The 17,026-nt window shown below is 37.8% G+C and overlaps 1 protein-coding gene across 4 annotated transcripts in view; it reads left to right on the top strand.

Moving 5' to 3' along the window:
- SMC1B (structural maintenance of chromosomes 1B) overlaps positions 1-17,026 on the top strand; it is a 74,705-nt gene that overhangs the window by 2,992 nt on the left and 54,687 nt on the right. For all 4 annotated transcript variants that reach the window (XM_023257603.2, XM_023257606.2, XM_023257602.2 and 1 more), the window contains exons 2-5: positions 9,898-10,086; positions 12,564-12,676; positions 12,764-12,967; positions 15,900-16,138. In XM_023257603.2, coding sequence (XP_023113371.1) covers positions 9,898-10,086; positions 12,564-12,676; positions 12,764-12,967; positions 15,900-16,138 — 745 coding nt within the window. The remainder of the gene's footprint in view (positions 1-9,897; positions 10,087-12,563; positions 12,677-12,763; positions 12,968-15,899; positions 16,139-17,026) is intronic.

Below are 17,026 nucleotides of genomic sequence, written 5' to 3'. Positions count from 1 at the left end.
CAGTTAGTGTATGTGAAAGAATACGTGAGCTTGGAAATATGCACATAATTGAAGATTTTCATGCATCTTCTGTATAATATACTTCCTCATTCACGCTTGATTCTGTTGTCAAAAAGGCACTGAAAAGATAATTATTATAAACATTCCTTACGTTCTTACCCTAACCTTCACTCATGTATCAGGTTACCAGACCCACCGTCAGTTGATTTTCTTCACCTTTTAACTGGTGATTATGTGAAGGGTTGCTCAATTGTGTTTTGTACTTACAACAGTGTAATATTTTGAATGTGTGTTTACATGAAATCTTATACTACAGTCAGCCTAAAATACTTGCCCGTTACCACTCAAGATCCTGTTGAAGTGATGTTTTGAACTTTTTAAAACTAGTGCCAAACTGTAAGTTTCAAAATATTCTTATCTCTTATCTTAATTCAACAATACATATTGTGATTAACAACAAATCTTAAGGTTATTGTGAAAATGCCTTCACAAATTCCTCTTGTCCCGGTGCCCTGGAAGCTGCACTTCCCTCTTGAGAATTTGTGGTAACCCAGAGACTTTGCTTAGAACCACAGAAAGCCAGTCATGGATTCTTTTAGCATTGCCTTTAATATAATCTCTCTACAACAAAAATTTCTGGTTTACTTATTGCTGAATTTTGCATGAGCTATTCACATTCTCCTTCTATACAAAGGCTAAAATTCAGTATAATACTCATCCAAGACTAATTTAATGGGTGGTATTTCATTTATATTCATTTGAACACTTGTTAATAAGTCATCTTTTAATAAATAATCTTACGGAATTACTGGCACATTTAGGTAGATTTTATTAAACCAATTGATAATTACCTGTTACATTCATTTTCTCTTAAACTTCAATTTAGCTAGTTAGTCATACTTTTTGTAATAATTTCCTATTGTCACCACCTGTCAACATTTGACATGTTCTCATTTGTTTTTAGTAAATCTAATGTTGATTTTTTCACTGGCAAGCCCTCAGTTATTGGCTGCTTCTCCCCTGGGTCTCTTAAGCACTAGAATCCTCCCACCCCCTGGAAATAGGTCCTTTGTCTTTCTCTTCCCCGTGTTCTTTTCCCACATGATCTTATTCAGTTTCATGGCTTCAAATGCCATCTTTATGCTACTGACTTCCAAAATTATATATCTAGCCTATAATATTCAGCATATTTTCATTTTTTGCTACTTCTAGTAGACCTAGAAGTCGCCTAGCTGGCTCAGTCAAGTTCAGACCCCACGTTGGGCATAGAAATTAATGCCCACGTTGGGCATAGAAAATAAAATCTAAAAAAAATAAAGTACTATAATCAGAAAGAGTAGCAAATTTCCTCTCCCCCACTTCCATGAGACAAACTTATTCCTTCCTAGGTCTTACCTGCTTGGTAAGGGATGCAGTTTACTCATTTATTCAGACCAGAAACCCAGAGTCATTCTTTATTCCTCCTTCTACGCCCCACTTCCCTCATTTAATCTTCTATAAATCCTAATAACTCTACCTCTGAAATACATCCTGAATCCAGTTGTTTCTTGCCATTTTTCGCCACTATCACAATCGAAGATGCTAGAGCGCTCATTTGGACTGTTGCTATAACCTCCTAACACATCCCTCTGCTTGCTTTCTTGTCTCCCTACAATTCATTTTCACAGCACCCAGAGTGAGTGGTTAACAAACAAAGGAAATCTCTAAATCAGACCACTGCCTAGCTTAAAACTCTCGAATGGCTTTCCCCCACACTTGGAATGAAATCTGGTGTTTCTACCATGATCCACAAAGGCCTTTATGATCTGACCTCTGTGTATTTCTCTTCTTTAATATTCTTTTTCGCTTTATTTACCATGCTTTGGTCAGAATTGCTTTTCTTTTTTGCCTTCCTTACACAGACCAAGCTTATTTCCATTTCAGGGTCTTAGCATATGCTGTTCCTTGGACTTAGAATGCTTTACTCCCGGAGTTTCATATGGCTGCCACCTAAATGAATTCTCCTTCATCTTTAAATAAATTCTCCCTGTCACACCCAGAACACTAACCTGTGCTCTTCCCTCTTTTGCCACTACTCTCAGGGTTTCAGGCTCTCATCATTTCTTCCTTGGATTAATGCAGTCATCTTTTAGCTGAGTTCCCAATCTTTGGTCTTACCCTACTTTAATCTGTGTGCCACTCTGTTCCCTCAGTAATCTTCATTTGTTTCCACAAGAAAGAAGATCCATTTTATTTCTTGATAGATGAGGAAAAGACATTTGAAAACATTCAATACCTAAAAGGCTGATGGGTTCAAATTAAACAGTTTTGGTTAGATTCCATCATAGGTGATGTTGTGTATTTCTCATGGTATTACATCACATAACACCTATTTGTTTTACCACTAGTGATGCTAAGATTGACCCCTGGATTAGGGTGGTGACAGCGATCACTACATTGTACAATTAGTTTTTCCCTTCTAACTAGTCTGGTCTCCTAGTGTTGCTTTGACATTATACAAATGTTCTTTATCAAGCATTTACCCAAGTTTTTTAAATTTTATTAAGTTTTAAATTTTAATATGATACAGTGTTTGAAAAATTCTATACATTGCTCAGCATTCATCATGATAAGTATACTCTTTAATCCCCTTTACTCCCCATAACCTATTTCACCCATCCCTCTACCATCTATCCTCTGGTAACTATGTTTGTTCTCTATACTTAGTGTTTCTTGGTTTGTCTCTCTCTCTCCCTCTCCCTCTCCCTCTCCCTCTCCCTCTCCCTCTCCCTCTCCCTCTCCCTCTCCCTCTTCCTTTGTTCCTTAAATGCCACATGAGTGAAATCATATGGTATTTGTCATTCTCCAATTTATTCCACTTAACATTATACTCTCTAGCTCCATCCATGTTGTTGCAAATGGCAAGATTTCATTCCTTTTTATGACTGGGTGCTACTCCATTGTATATACATGCCACATCTCCTTCATCCATTCATCAGTTGATGGACACCTGGGCTGCTTACATACCTTGACCAATGTAAATAGCGCATCTATAAACATAGGGGTACATACATCATTTTGAGTTAGTGTTTTTGTATTCTTTGGGTAAATACCCAGTAGTGTGATTACTGGGTTATAGGGTAGATCTACTTTTAATTTTTTGAGGAACCTCTATACTGGTTTTCAGAGTGCTGCACCAGTCTGCATTCCCACCAACAGCGCACAAGGGTTTCTTTTTCTCCGCATCCTGGCCAACACCTGTTGTTTCTTGTGCTTTTGATTTTAGCCACTGTGGCAGGTGTGAGGTGATACCTCATTGTAGTTTTGATTTGCATCTCCCCGATGATGAGTGATGTGGAACATCTTTCCATGTGTCTGTTGACCATCTGGATGTGTTCTTTGGAGAAATGTCTGTTCATGCTGTCTGCGCATTTTCAATTGGATTATTTGTATTTTGGGTGTTGAGTTGTATAACTTCTGTATATACTTTAAATAGTAATCATTTACTATTTACTATGTCATTTGCAAAGATCTTCTCCCATTCCACAGGTTGTCTTTTAGTTTCATTAATTGTTTGCTGTGCGGAAGCTTTTTTTTTTTTTTTTTTTTTTTGATGTAGTTCCAATAGTTTATTTTTGCTTTTATTTCCCTTGCTTCAGGGGACCTATCTAGAAACTATTGCTACAGCTGATGTCAGAGACATTACCCTGTGTGCTACCCAGATGGTTTTAATGCCAAATAATATTTATGACTGCATTTCATTAAGGTTTATAAAACTGGGGCTTTTTTTTTTTTTTAAGCTTATTTATTTTGAGAGAGAACATGCATGTACATACTTGTGTGTGAGCAGGGTAGGGACGGGGGTGGGGGGACAGAGAATCCTAAGCAGAGAATCTCTATGCTCACAGCGCAGAGCCCAATGTGGGGTTTAATCCCACAAACGATGAGATTACGACCTGAGCTGAAATCAAGAGTCAGACGTTTAACCCACTGAGCTACCAGGTGCCCCCCATTCAGTTTTAACATAACTATGTTTTCACTGTGCCCTGATTCTTGTCATTGCAAATATTTTTTCTTACTTTGAAAATAATTCCTAACATCACTAATATACTTATTTGCTTAAATCTATAATACAGAGAAAATGATCTTAAAACTACCAATGCCAGTATCATTACAAACAATAAAGATACTAAAGGAAATTTAAAGTTCTTTTATACTTCTTTTTGGTGCTTGAAATACATCCCACTAAGAATGTACAGTCAGAATTTTGTGATCTGAGGTCCCTTGAAATAAACCATTTCTCAATATGGCTATCACCAATTTAATATTCACTTAAGTTTACTTGTTTCTGTTTTTGAATTTTTATTTTTAATTATTTTAGAGAGAATCTTAAGCAGACTTAAGATACCGATGTGGGGCTCAAATCATGATCCTGAGATCATGGCTTGAGTCGGACGCTTAACCAACTGAGCCACCCAGGCGCCCTTCATTTATAGAATTTTTAAATTTTAGTTTTTTTTTTTTTAAATGACAATACATACACATATTTCAACGCTCAAAGCTCTATATAAAGGTATACACCAAGAGATCTTGCTTCTGTACTGTTCCCCTATCAGGTAGGGTCCCAACAGGAAGCAGGTGGCACACTCAGATGAGGACAATTTGTGGAAGATTTGTTTACAAAGGGAGTAATTACAAATGTGTGTAAGGCTATAAAGGAATTGGAAGGACTAGAGGAATTGCAGGGTTAGCATGATGGATCTGTCACCACCCAAGGCCCAGAGAGGAAGGAACCCAGAAGGAAATTTGAAAGGGTGGTGACCTGTCGAAAGACACAGCTAACTAGAAGCCACCTCACAGAGAGGGAAGTAAGGGAATAAATACCCTGAGCCTATTCTTTTCCTTCCCTCCTGCCAGAGCTCCCCATTGGCCCAATCCAAGTAGAAGCCAAAAGGCATGAGAACCTATTGATACAGGGCAGAAAGCAGGGTAGAAAATGGACCAGGAGGAGCTCCTGGGTGGCTTAGTTGGTTAAGTGTCCAACTCTTGATTTTGGCTCAGGTCATGATCTCATAGTTTAGTGGGTTCCAGCCCCGTGTCAGACTCCGTGCTGATGGTGTGGAGCCTGCTTGGGATTCTCTGTCTCCCTCTCTCTCTGTCCCCCTCTCTCTCTGTCCCTCCCCTACTTGTGCTGACTCTGTCTTTCTCAAAATAAATAAATAAACTTAAAATTAAAAAAAAAAGAGGGAGAAAAGAAAAGAAAATGGACCAGGAGAGGCAGACAGGTATCCAACTCAGTTTCCATGTCCTGCTCTTCACCTTGTATAGATGACCATTCATTTCTTGATCGTCTTTCAGTGTTTTCTTTTTGCAGATGCAAGCAAATATGTATGTATTGCTATCTCTAACTCCTCACTTCTCATTACATCAAAGTTCATAGTTTTTTACTATATATGCTGTTATGCACTTTTTTTACTTACTGTATCCTCTTCTGTTCTCTTTCTGCTGTGTAATTCTCCATTGTGTAGCTGTTATACAGCTATTTCAAGCGTTCCCTTAATTTTTGGACGCTTGAGTTGTTTCCAGTCTTTTTCTGTTAGAAACAACCTGTAATGAATTGCATAATTGTGTATTTGCCATTGTACAGTTGTGCACATAAATCAGGGAGATAGATTTTTAGAAGTGGAATTGCTGGCTCAAAAGATGAATGGATTTAGATGAAGTGTTAGTATCCAAAATATATACAGAAGCTAAACAACTCAACACCCAAAAATCAAATAGTCCAATTAAAAATGGGCAGACAGCATGAACAGACATTTCTCCAAACACATCCAGATGGTCCAACAGACACATGAAAAGATGCTCCACATCACTCATCATCGGGGAGATGCAGATCAAAACTACAATGAGGTATCACCTCACACCTGCCACAGTGGCTAAAATCAAAAGCACAAGAAACAACAGGTGTTGGCCAGGATGTGGAGAAAAACCCTTGTGCGCTGTTGGTGGGAATGCAGACTGGTGCAGCCACTGTGGAAAACAGTATAGAAATTCCTCAGAAAGTTAAAAACAGAACTAGCCTATGATCCAACAATCGCACTACTGGGTATTTACCTAAAGAATACAAAAACACTAATTTGGGGGCACCTGAGTGGCTCAGTCAGTTAAGCGTTCAACTTCAGCTCAGGTCATGATCGCACGGTTGTGAGTTTGAGCCCTGCATCAGGCTCTGTGCCGACAGCTCAGAGCTTGGAGCCTGCTTCAGATTCTGTGTCTCCCTCTCTCTCTGCCCCTCCCCTGCCCACTGTGTCTCTCTCTATTTCTCTCAAAAATAAATAAAAATTTTAAAAAACCCACAAATTCGAAGGGATATTGCACCCCTATATTTATAGATGCATTACTTACATTGGCCAAGATATGTAAGCAACCCAGGTGTCCATCAAGTGATGAATAAAGAAGTGATATATATGTATATATATATTTACATTTATATATCCACACACACATACATATATATACCACATACATACATACATGTATACATACACACAGTGGAATATTATTCAGCCATAAAAAGTGAATGAAATCTTGCCATTTGCAAAGACATACATGGAGCAAGAGAGTATAATGCTAAGTGAAATGTCAGAAAGACAAATACCATATGATTTCATATGTGGAATTTAAGAAACAACAAATGAACAAAGCAAAAAAGAGACAAACCAAGAAACAGATTCTTAACTATAGAGAATGAACAGATGGTTACCAAAAGGGAGGTGTGTAGGAGGATTGAAAAAATAGGTAAAGGGGATTAAGAGTATGCTTATCATGATGAGCATGGTGTAATATATGAAACTATTGAATCACAGTATTGTATACCTGAAGTTAATATATGTTCACTATACTGGAATTCAAATAAAAAATAAAGATGAATGGATTTATAATTTCATTAGCTATTGCCGAATTTCCCCTCTATAGGAGTTGTATCATTTTGTAACTCCAACAACAATATATGAAAGGGTATGTTTCCCTTCTGCCTCACCAAAGGCAGGTGTTTTCAAAGTTTTGGATTTTTGCCAGTACGATAGAACTGGTAGTCAATACAGTTTTAATTTATATTTTTCTTATTATGACTGAGCTTAAGTATCTTTTCATATGTTTAGGCGCCTTTTATATTTTTCTCTGAATTGCCTTTTTATATCCTTTGCTCATTTTTCTGGTGGGTTATTGTCTGAGAAATCTTGATAAAACATGTCTGAAAAATTCACTGCTATTCTTAAAATCCTCCAATGGTTTCACATCATCTTCAGCATAAAGTTTAATTTCTCTCTTATAAGCTCTGCTCCACCTATATAAAATTATTTGCCATTTTTTACTGAAATGGTACCATGCTCTCTTACTTCTCGGTACCTATGACCAAGCTGTTGTCTTTTCCTGGAATGGTATGTTTACCCCCTCCCCAAACTTCTTAATTACCCTTTAAAACTTAGCCCCGAATCATCTCCTGCTAAAGTCTACTCAGAGCCTCCAGTAGCTAGTGCTTCTCTTAAGTGTGTCTAGGTGTGTTAATTTTATTTTAGAACTTACTATAGTGGATTATAATTCTCTGCTTTTTGTTGGAAGAGTATATAGATTTTGGATTCAGACACCTCCAAAACATACAATTTGTTTGACTTTGAGTCTCTACTTTTTAATTTATGAAACACAAATTAAAACCTACTTCATAGGGTTGTTGCAAAGACTGGATAACAGATGTAGGAGTACAGCTAGGAGACACCTGAAGTAACAAGGACTTGAATGGGCAGAAGGATGGGAAAGAAGGAGGAAATGGGAGGAGGATGTGCAGAATTGGAATGAAAAGGGACTTAGCATGTTAGTTAAGAAAGCAAATGAATGGAAATGTTGAGGTTTGGAGACTGGAGAGTGATAGTGTAATTTTTATATCTTTGAGTGATGATGACCTAAAAGATAATTCTTCCAGAATTATTATTTTACTTATGTTGATTTTGAGTTTTTACAGCAGAGGTCCCCTATCTGACCATTACCAAACTTGGTTTGTTTGTTCGTTTGTTCATTCATTCATTCTTTTCAGCAGATGAGTCTTAAGCTAACACTGGCTGGTCAGTAGGCTCTTAAAATGTTTCCTGACCATCCTATCTGAAGTTATGTCTCCCAGTTACCCTCTATTCCATCACCCAGTTTATTTCCTTACTTACGATACTTAACTCTAGTATGGAATTGTCTTTTTTTGTCTTTTGTCTCTCTTAATAGAACATAACCTTCATTAGGCTGGGAGGTTTTTTGTCTTCTTCTTTTGCTATATCCTTAATAGCTATTAACATAATAGCTATTCAAAAGATATTAATGGAATAAATTAATTTGGGTAAGCAAGTGTTTATTTTAGGCAGATTTTAAATAAGGATTGACCAAAACTGGTTTCTCTTTAATTCTGTTACAGTGAGATTTAATTCAACTCGATTAGTATTCACTTTGTCCTATCTGGCTTATAATAGCTTTCAGTCAACCCAAAAAGCCATGTTTCATACCCAATCATTAATTGAAACTTAGCTAAATAAATTTATAGCATTTTAACCACTTCTGATTCTTTTTAGAAAGATTACAAACTGGGGCGCCTGTCTGGTTCAGTTGGTAGAGCATGCGAGTCTTGATCTCAGGGTTGTGAGTTCAAGCCAAGATCGTAAACTTCTAAAACTAAGCCATATTTCCACTGGCTGGTAGTATTTTCTTTGTATTATCTTCCTCCTGTTCTGGCATTGGAAATATAAGTTCCTTGCGGATATGGGGGAAGGAATGTGATTGATTGATTGATTGATTGATTGATAGATAGATACAGATGGTAGTAGCAATGACACAGCACCTTGGAAATTGTCTTAGAGCAAACTGTGGGCTCATGATTGTATAACAATTTGGCCTTTGGATCAGGAATGCCCAAGACTACACCCCCCACCCCGCCCCTGTTTCGGTGATTTGCTAGGAGGATTCACAGAACTCAGCGTGTGGTTGTACTCAGGATTGTTATGTGTTACAGCGAAAGGGAACAGAGCAAACTCTGCAAGAGGGAAGGCACATGGGACAAACTGAAGAAACCAGGCACGAGGTTCTAAGAATCCTCCCCCAGTGGGGTCACACAGGACAGGCAACTCCTCCAGCAATATGTAGTGGCAATATACATGAAATGTTGTCTACCAAAGAACCTCAAGCAAAGACTCAGTGCCCAGGATTTTTATTGGGGAATGGTCAGCTAGGCACCCTCTGTCTAGCACAAACCAAAATCAACCAAAATTCCAGACTCCTAAAAAGAAAACAGGCGAGGTGTCCAGCATCAATCATGTCGTATAAACACTTTCGGCACAGTGAGACATTCTTACCAGAAAGTGGTGGAAACTCTCCCAAAATACAAATCCCCAGATAACAGCCAATCTTGTGAGCAGGCCTTTCAGAGGATTGCAGGCTCAGACCTGCTCTATAACTTTTCTGTACCGCCACCTCCTACAATCATAAGTATTCCGGCAACCTTATTCTAGTCCTTGGGATATCTTGGACATACTTAGCCATTTTTTTAAATAGGTGATAGTTAATCATAAAATGGAATGACTGAAATTCGGAGAGGTTAAATGAGTTGCCATAGTACAATATTTAATGATGGAAGAGAGTTGGGTTTAGATCCACTTGCTTAGATCCTTAAATTTAGGCCACTTAATACTCTGCCATAGCTGCATGGAAGAACGCGGTGATCTATATAAAACTGGTCACATGCATTTTAAACATAGACAAGACAGTACTACTCTTTAGACATGTGTATTGGCTATATTTCACTTCCATTGTTGGCTTCTTTGTCTCTGGGCAAGGTTTTTTATTGTTAACAAGGGATAACTTTTCTCTCTGTCTTTTCTTTCCCAGGAAAATCTAATGTAATGGATGCACTTAGTTTTGTAATGGGAGAGAAAACAGCTAATTTAAGAGTGAAAAATATTCAAGAACTCATTTATGGAGCACATATTGGAAAACCTGTCTCTTCTTGTGCGAGTGTAAAAATTGTGTACGTGGAGGAAAGTGGAGAGGAGAAAACATTTACAAGGATTATCCGAGGTATTTTTTTTATAGATACTTGCTTATGAGTCCTTTGATTTTTCAAAAGTTAAGTCAGATGACCTGTTTTTTATTTATTTGAAGGGTGTGATTTATTATTTCACTGGCATAGTAAACTAGAGATTTGGAGTTTTTTTTTGTTTTCTTCTCTTGGATTGCAAATCTCAGAAGTAAATAATAGAACCTGTATGAGTCTCCACTAAGACTCTTTTTAAAGCAGACATATTTGTTCAAATTTCTCTACTGTCAAATAGCATTTTTCTACTGGTTATTAGGTTAAAATGGTGGAGGTTCTTTATGTATGTTTAACTTTTTCTTAGTGATGAACTGAGTATATGTATATATACAGACATATATATATATATATATATACACACACACACACACACACACATACACATACATACTTACTAAAGTTTAGAGAAAGAGAGACCATGCATGCGTGTGTGAGCAGGGGAGGGGCAGAGAGAGAATCCCAAGCAGGCTCCACACTGTCAGCAAGGAGCCTGACACAGGGCTCAGTCTTACAAGTCATGAGATCATGACCTGAGCCGAAACAAGAGTCATATGCTTAACCAACTGAGCTACCCAGATGCCCCTGTATTTTTGGTTTGTATAGAAAGTTTTTCTACCACTGAGTAGCAATTTGAGTGAAATATATGAATTTGTATTTTGTGATTTAAATCCTATAATTCCTGTTTCTTGAAGAAGCAAGATTGAGAGTTGTTTATGAATATCTTTTCTATATGTTCAGAGTTTACAGAGCCTCCATAATATAGGCATGTCTTGGTTTTGGTTTTTTGTTTTTGATATTTCATTCTGGTCCACTAGAACATGGACTTAATTTTCTAATGTATAAATACTATTTTATTAATAAATACTTGTATACCTATACCTTAATGTGTAATTTAAGTATTTTTACCACTTTATCACCTAGGTGTCTTTATTGGTGAATTTTCTTTCTCACTTTTGGGTTTTTACTCAAAAGTCTCTGTTTCAGTAAGGATTCTCTAGCCTACTCTTTATTTACTAAATCATCATAAATTTATTTTTCCCATCTTTATTGAGGTATAATTGACAGGTAAAAAACTGCATGTATTTAGGGGCACCTGGCTGGCACGGTTGGCGGAACATGTGACTCCTGAGCTTGAGGTTGTGGGTTTGAGCCCCAGGTTGGGCCTGGAGCTTACTTCAAAAGAAAAAGAAAAAGAAAAAAATGTTAATTTCACAAAATTGCATGTATTTAAAACATGTATGTTTTAATATACACTGTGAAGTCAGTACCACAGTTGAGCTAATTAACATGTATCACCTTACATAGTTACCATTTTCTTTGCATGCAGGCACTATTGTTGTGTGTGTTTGTGGTGAGAATACTTAAGATCTACCCTCTTAGCAGATTTGAAGTTTATGATACAAATTGTTAACTGTAGTCACATTGCTATATATTAGATCCCCAGAACTTAGCATCTTGCATAATGGAAACTTTATAATACTTGACCAACATCTCCCCCCATTTTTTCTCCCCTTGGCCACTGGCATCCACCATTCTATTCTGTTTCTATGAGTTTGACTATTTTAGATTCCACATATAGGTGCATTCATGCAGTATTTCTGGGCTCTCTATTCTGTGCCATTGGTTTCTGTGTCTGTTTTTATGCCAGTGCCATACTGTTTGGATTACTGTGGCTTTGTAATATATGTTCAGACCAGAAGTGCAATGCCTCAGCTTTGTTTTTGCTCTTAGCCCGTCTGTCTTAGTTTGTTTGGGCTGCTATAACAAAACACCACAGACTAGATAGCTTATAAATAATAAAAACTTATTTCTCACAGTTCTGAAGGCTGGGAGTCCAAGCTCAGGTTGCCAGTACGGTCAGATGAGGGGCTCTCTTCTGGGTTGCATACAGCTCATTGTGTTCTCACATGGTGGAAGGAACTAGGGAGCTCTGTGGGGTCTCTTTTATAAGCCCACTAATCCCATTCATGAGGGCTCCACAGTCACAACTTAATGACCTCCCAAAGGCCCCACCTTCTAATACCATTAGGATTTCTACATATGAATTGGGGGGGGGGGGGGGAGACATAAGCATTCATCCTGCAACACTATCCTGTTTAAAATTGTAATGTCTGTTCCCTGTCACAGAAACTTCCATATCCCCTTCCCAGCTCTCTTTTACTTCTTAGCACTTAACATTTTCTCACATCTTTATTGTACTTACATATCTCATTTTTGTCTGCACTGTGGGATATATAAGCCCCTTGAGATCCAGACTGTCCTCCGTTTTGTTCACTGCTATAGAATTCTCCTTGGCATAGAGTAGACATTCAATAATTGTTGACTGATTAAATGTGTTTATTAATAACACCTATGTTGTTACATAACTGGCCACTTCAATAAGAAAAATAATTTTACTAACCTTTGAATAGTTGTTACATGTCTGGTATTTATAGTTCCAATAACAGTTTTATTCTCTTAGGGGGATGCTCAGAATTTCATTTTGATGATAATCCAGTGAGTCGTTCTGCTTACATAGCCCAGTTGGAAAAGATAGGCGTAATGGTCAAAGCACGGAACTGTCTCGTTTTTCAGGTAAGGAGCTGTACTCGTTTAGTTGGCTCATGATTTTGAAAATGCATCCACATATTTTATGTTGATGTGCTTTACTGTTTTTGAAAGGGAACTGTAGAGTCGATTTCAATGAAAAAACCCAAAGAAAGAACCCAGTTTTTTGAGGAAATCAGCACTTCAGGCGAGCTCATAGGAGAATATGAGGAAAAGAAAAGAAAGTTACTGAAAGCTGAAGAGGATGCACAGTTTAATTTTAATAAGAAAAAAAATGTGGCTGCAGAGCGCAAACATGCAAAGTTAGAGAAAGAAGAGGTAAGGCGTGGTGAAGATGAAACCAGTAACTGTTGGATACAAAGTCTTTTGTCTGTCAGCATTGCTAGGTATTGGCTTTGGGTTACTAAAAAGATTTTTTTTTTTTATAACGTAAGACAAATAAGGCCCACTATTCATTAAAAATAAGCTTTTTGACATAGTCTCTACTGTTTTGTTTCCTAAATAGGCATTGCTACCTGAAGTACAAAAATGTCTGATTTTCCCAACTAAAAATAAGCTTGAGGGGTGTATATCTTACATGGCATGGGCTTTCAACTTTTGGATCTTGTCCCCTTACACTCTTATAAATTATTGAGGTCCCCAAAGAGTTTCTGACCGATATTTATTGTGTTTGAAATTAAAACGGAGAAATTTAAGAAATATATTATAATAATCAATGTAAAAACAGCAATAAGAAACTACACATTAATATAAATAGCATACTTTTATGAAAAATAATTGCATTTTGTAAAACTAACCAGAAGGGTGACATTGTTTTACATATTTATAATCTCCTTAATATATGACTTAAAGGAAGACAGGTGAATGCTCCTATCTCCTTCTGTATTAAATCTTATTTATGTTAAGGCCTAGCAGCTTTACCCACCATTGGCTTTTGCACCATCAGTGTAAATGTCAACACAATGAAAAAGGCAAATGAAGTCTTACTATTATTATGGAAAGAGTTTTGACTTCAGGGGCTCCCTAAAAGGGTATTGGGAACCTCTAGGAGGCCATAGGCATGCTTTGCATAGTGGTATTTCTTGGTGCCCTTTACAATGCCTAGTAGAGTACCTCATTTATGGTTGATAGTTCTTTGCGTTTAGAGTGATCTTTGTCAGCGTACCTGGGTGGGTCAGTCAGTTAAGCATCCAATTTTGGCTCAGGTCATGATCTCGTGGTTCATGGGTTTGAGCCCCATGTTGGGCTCTGTGCCGACAGCTTGGAGCCTTCTTCGGATTCTGTGTCTCCCTCTCTTTCTGCCCCTCCCCTGCTCACACTCTGCGTGTGTGTGTCTGTCTCCCTCAAAAATAAACATTAAAAATAATTTAGATCTTTGTCAACTGCAAATCAGACTCTGTTCTCTTTTTTTTTAATTTTTAAATGTTTATTTTTGAGAGAGAGCTAGCAAGCATGAGTGGGGGAGGGGCAGAGAGAGAGAGGGAGAGAGAGAATCCCAAGCAGGCTCCTCACTGTCAGTGCAGAGCCCAAAGTGGGGCTCGGACCCACGAACCATGAGATCATGACCTGAGCCAAAACCAAGAGTTGGACGCTCAATGGACTGAGCCACCAAGACGCCCCAAATTTTGTCTTTCTCTTGCACAAAACCTCCATCAGTGCAGTGCTTCCCACTAGTGTCCCTGTCCAGCCTACTGACCTAGACCATCACCTACCTCTCAAGCTTTGGTTTCCTCTACTCTCCCACCACACTGGCCTTTACTATTTATTGAACATACCGTCCTCACTTCTAGCTTGAAGCTTTTGCTATTTCCTCTGTTTGGATAGCTGTATGCCTGATTTTTTTCATGGCCAATACTCTCTCATTCAAGGTTTCATTGCCATTTTCTCAGGTAGGCATTTGCTATCCACACCACCAATCTAAATTGGCCTTCCCTCCCTGGTACGGTTGTATTACCCTATTGTTTCTTTTGTAACATCTATTGCTGCATGAAATTATCTTGTTTATTATTTGTTTGCTTGTTTAATCTCTAATCCCCCCCCCCCCCCATTAGAACAACTAGATTATAAGCTTGTAAGAGCAGGGACTTTTTCTGTCTTCTTCCTTCCTATATTCCCAGCAGCAAAGGCCTGGCACATAGTAGGCAGTCAATAATATTTGAAGAAATAAAAGTGTTGTGTTTCTCACTGTGATGTTTGTTTCTTCATATTTTTACGTGTGCGTATGTGTCCTTGGGTTTGTTAGTGGTAAGGGGTGGTATTGGTGAGAGTCAGACTACGTTTTTCATAATATACTGAAACAGCTTTCAGAAAGTAGAGTTGCAGAACATTAAACATTATGAGGACAGTTAGAATCGTTGAAATTCCTATTTGTTACGGTGTCATGGCAGATGGCTTTTTACCTGTTACTTGGAATACGTCATTGATTAGGAGCTTTTCTCTCAAGGCAGCCCATTCCTTTATTCCTTTATTAAGAGTACAAATGGTAAAGAAATTCTTCCATTGTCCATATACTTTAGAATTTTAATATTCCTGTTCTATTAATAGAAAAATGATATCTTATAGCAGGAATTTTACCCGGAACTCTTGGATTTAATGTTGCTAGGGACCCTATAAGTCATTCAACTTTCTTCAGTTTACAAATGAGGAAACTGATAGCAGAAATGTTAATGGTGAGGCACCTGGGTGGCTCAGTTGGTTAAGTGTCCAGCTCTTGATTTTGGCTCAGGTCATGATCTCACAGTTTGTGAGACTGAGCCCTACATTGGGCTAAGCGCTGCCAGTGTGGCGCCTTCTTGGGATTCTCTCTCTCTCTCTCTCTCTCTCTCACCTTCTCCTTCTCTCTCTCTGCCCCTCCCACATGCGTGTGCAGGCTCTCAAAATAAGTAACTAGAAACTGTAAAAAAAAGAAACGTTAATGGACTTGCCACACTCTGAGGTCCAAGGTCCAAACAGAAATGCGATGAGGACCCAGGTTAGCAGGTTCCACTTCATTGTTCTTACCACCATATCACTGAGTATATGAGAATAAAATCTGGTTTACTGGTTTGTTGTGTACGTGTACCCAGAAACCTCCAAATAATGCTACTTTTGACAAGAATTAACTTCATAAATTTGATAACTTGTGAAGGATACTTAAATAATAAATAATTTGATTCCTTAGAGATCATTTGTTGGTACTCTCACTGAGTTTATGAAAGGTCAACTTCAGTATATTCCCTTTTAACTGTTACTGAATTGTACTGTTTTATAGGCAGAACGTTACCAGAGTCTCCTTGAAGAACTGAAAATAAACAAAATACAATTACAGCTTTTCCAACTATATCATAATGAAAGGAAAATTCATTTTCTGAACACCGAGTTAGAGCGTGTGAACAGGAATTTGAGTGTCACAAAAGAGTCTCTTTCTGATCATGAAAACATAGTTAAAGCCAAGAAAAAGGAACATGGAATGCTAACTAGAAAACTACAACAAACAGAAAAAGAGTTAAAGTGAGTTTTAAAACATAGTTATTAACAGTTAGGTTTTATGTACATTGATAAAAAAATAAAAATATAAGTGACATTTTGAAAGTTGATTTTTTAGATAAACTTTTTACTTTGGAATACTTTTAGATATACAGAAAAATTACAAAGATAGTAAGAGTTCCCATATTCTCCACATTCAGTTTCTCCTACTTAATAACATTATTAATATGATACATGTGTCAGAATTAGTGAACCAGTGTTCATGCACTACTGTTAACTGAAGTCCATGGTTGACTAATATTTTCTCTCTTTTCCCCAGTGTCTTTTGTCTCTGGTCCAGGACACTATGTTACATTTGTTATCCTGTTTTTGTGGGCTCCTCTTGGCCGTGACAGTTTCTCAGCCTCTCCTTGTTTTTGATGACCTAGATAATTTTGAGCCATATCGGTCAGGTTTTTTTGTAGAATGTCTCTTAATTTGGATTTGCCCGATAGTTTCTCATCATTAGTCAAGGTTTATGGATTTTGAAGGGGAAGGCCGCAGGGGGTAAAATGTCCTCATCACATCGGGAATATCTACGTGTAATATGTTATATGACCTAGCATTTGTCTAATACATCATAATATGAGTTGCCATCATTGTTGATGTTGACCTTCTCTCGCCTGTCCGTAACCTCCATGGCAATAGCGAGCAACCTGGCTTCCATGGTCAGCCGGTCATTTTCAGTTCTAGTAATCATCTGTGGCGGTACTGCTGATGTTAACCCATACCCTCATGGGGAGCAACTTTGGCAATGAGAGTACAGTGCCTGTGCACAGGTCCTCTTGCTTTTAGTTTTATAGACTTGACTCATTTTCAGAGTTACTTAGGTTAGCACCTTTCCTCCCAATCCCCTTCAGGAAGGTGATTTCA

This window comes from Felis catus, chromosome B4 (assembly GCF_018350175.1).
Source record: "Felis catus isolate Fca126 chromosome B4, F.catus_Fca126_mat1.0, whole genome shotgun sequence".
In the NCBI taxonomy this organism is placed as follows: domain Eukaryota; kingdom Metazoa; phylum Chordata; class Mammalia; order Carnivora; family Felidae; genus Felis; species Felis catus.
The sequence above is the reverse complement of the archived record's forward strand: the minus strand, read 5'-3'. Positions and strand labels throughout refer to the sequence as shown.